At 43.3% G+C, this 2208-nt stretch overlaps 1 protein-coding gene across 1 annotated transcript; it reads right to left on the minus strand.

Moving 5' to 3' along the window:
* Positions 1 to 558: 558 nt before the first annotated feature.
* On the minus strand, positions 559 to 1554 carry LOC137905860 (epithelial membrane protein 2-like). Its single transcript, XM_068750129.1, has 4 exons — positions 1477 to 1554; positions 1290 to 1398; positions 1051 to 1191; positions 559 to 728 (listed from the first exon to the last, which is right to left on the minus strand). The coding sequence occupies exons 1-4, from the start codon at positions 1552 to 1554 to the stop codon at positions 559 to 561; spliced, it is 498 nt and encodes a 165-aa protein (XP_068606230.1).
* Positions 1555 to 2208: the final 654 nt, after the last annotated feature.

The following is a 2208-nucleotide window of genomic DNA, read 5'->3' on the forward strand; positions in this document are numbered from 1 at the left end:
GTAAGCTGGTTTTTAGTATTTCATCCTTGGGAGTAAGTGTACATACACAGCAAACATATACAAAATGCATTCTGCTGACTAAAGACTGAAAGAAAAAAAAAAAGCTATGGACCCTTTGGAAAGTCCAGGAGTCTGTGTCCCAGTGAGACAAATCTCCCTGCTTGTCTTCAATGTTTATCCTTCATTTTAGACGGGTTTCTATAAATGGTGGGACGCAGGAGAGAATAAAATAATAATAAGAGATAAAGTAGGAAGACACTAAAGTCCTCCGCAACTAAGATGGACAATTTGGAATAGCAAGGTGAAGGTATGATGACTGAACGGAACATCTTCTCCACACTAAGCAACCAGGATATAACAACGGAAAGGAGTTGGGTCTGAACTTACTTTGAAATTACTGTACTCTTGATTTAAGGTGTATACATCTCCTTTCCTCTTATTCTGTAACATCTAAGAACACGAGAGAGAGTGCGTGTGTGTGTGTGCATATGCGTTGGTCTCTATGCATTGGTGTCCATTTATTTGAATATCTGCATTCCTGCGCTGAAGCCATCGGATCTATTTGCGTTTCCTGAGCACCAGGTACATGAGGCCGCTGATGAGTGTCATGGGGAAGCTGATCCAGGCGAGGATGTAGGAGGAGCCGTAGGAGCCTTTCTGAAGACCGGCCGCATGAAAACTGTTTTTCTGAGCGGTGTAGATGGATGCTGCAATCATCACACATAGAGCTGAGAGGAGGGGAGAAAAGAATAGAAACAATTACACTAACCAAATGAACAAGATCAGTTCATAAATATCAAAATGTTTATCAAAGGAACTGACAAAAGGTCCACAAAGCCCAACATGCGTACTGAACACATTGAGTACGCTCTCAAAATAAGTGCATAAACTTGCATCTAGTTTCAGGAATCTGTGGACATAAATGTTGCCTAAACCAGGACACTGAATTGGGTTGCCATTCATTTGTACGGGCCGCCGTCACTGATGTGCACACGACAGAGGAAAACAAGTTGCTCATGAGCGATAGCCACAGTCACAAATGTCACTTACAGGCCAACAGCTGGATGACGGCAGTGAAAATGAATCGTTCTCCCTGTTGTATCTTAAAGAGCTGAAGGATGAAGACGAAGAAGCTGATGCAACAAAAAATGGTGGCCAGGATCATGGTGGCCTGGACGGCCTGCAGATAGGCTGAGAAGAAAGGGCAATAGAGTGGTTAGAAAATATTGCAACTTAACTTGTCGCACAAACACTCATTGCGTAGTTTAAAGAGACACGCGCTGCCTTACAAGCATCGGTTGTGTGGCTGTGGTCTATAGAATAGCAGGTGGCATTACAGGAGTACCACAAGTCAGTGTAGATCGCATCCCGTCCAGCTGGCGACACCACCCACCAGGCCTACATCAGGGAGGCACAACAAGCAGGTTAGAAGGAGTCACGTCTGTACTTGTGCGTTCCGTTTTGGTTTCCACTCACATTGTGAATAGTTGCAACAAGCACTAGAATTGTTGCAGCCACATGGAAGAGGGTGATGAGGAAGAGGATGATCAACATGGCTGCCTTGGTGTCCGGTTAGCACGTCTGCTGCTCCTTGGTCAGGCCAGATAAAAATAGCTGCCTGCGTCTTTTACCAGCTGATCGAGTGGCTGACAGTCCAGCTGGATGTTTGCTGCTGTGTATTTATGTTGGGTGTCCCACAGGAGGGTCTGGAGGCTGTCAGGTGGGCGAGGCTCAAGACCCTTCACAAGGAATCTGGTGGTGGCAACACAGTGGATATGTAAAAATAAGAGCACATCCAAGTAAAAAAAAAACAACACATTTACACGTGTATCAGGATACATCACTAATACAGAGGTCTCTTTTCCTGTCGTAAGTCATAAGAAATGGCATTAATTGCAGAAATAATATAGAACTACAAAGAAACAACTATTATTGTTGTAAAACCAATATGTGCTCAATCGGATTTGAGCGGTTCAAAAGCCTGCTGACTATTTTAGACATGCATTATTCAGCCTTCTGCAACCAATTGCCAAATGTAACATTTGTAATCAACGGTGAAAATATGCAATATCAATGAAAAAGACCTACAAATCGATTTAAACAAAAATCCTACTCAGACATCAGATAAAGTGTTTTTATATCTGCGTCGACCCATGTGTGATTGAGATCACGGCCAGTGTGTGTGGTTGACTTTTGTTTATTCAGCGA

The sequence above is a fragment of the Brachionichthys hirsutus genome, chromosome 16 (genome assembly GCF_040956055.1).
Source record: "Brachionichthys hirsutus isolate HB-005 chromosome 16, CSIRO-AGI_Bhir_v1, whole genome shotgun sequence".
Taxonomy (NCBI): domain Eukaryota; kingdom Metazoa; phylum Chordata; class Actinopteri; order Lophiiformes; family Brachionichthyidae; genus Brachionichthys; species Brachionichthys hirsutus.

Coding starts and splice junctions, on each gene's coding strand:
- LOC137905860 (XM_068750129.1), bottom strand. CDS start 1,554: ATGTTGATCATCCTCTTCCTCATCACCCTCTTCCATGTGGCTGCAACA. Junction 1,192..1,289: donor CAGCCACACAACCGATGCTT/GTAAGGCAGCGC, acceptor CTTTCTTCTCAG/CCTATCTGCAGGCCGTCCAG. Junction 729..1,050: donor CGTCATCCAGCTGTTGGCCT/GTAAGTGACATT, acceptor CCCTCCTCTCAG/CTCTATGTGTGATGATTGCA.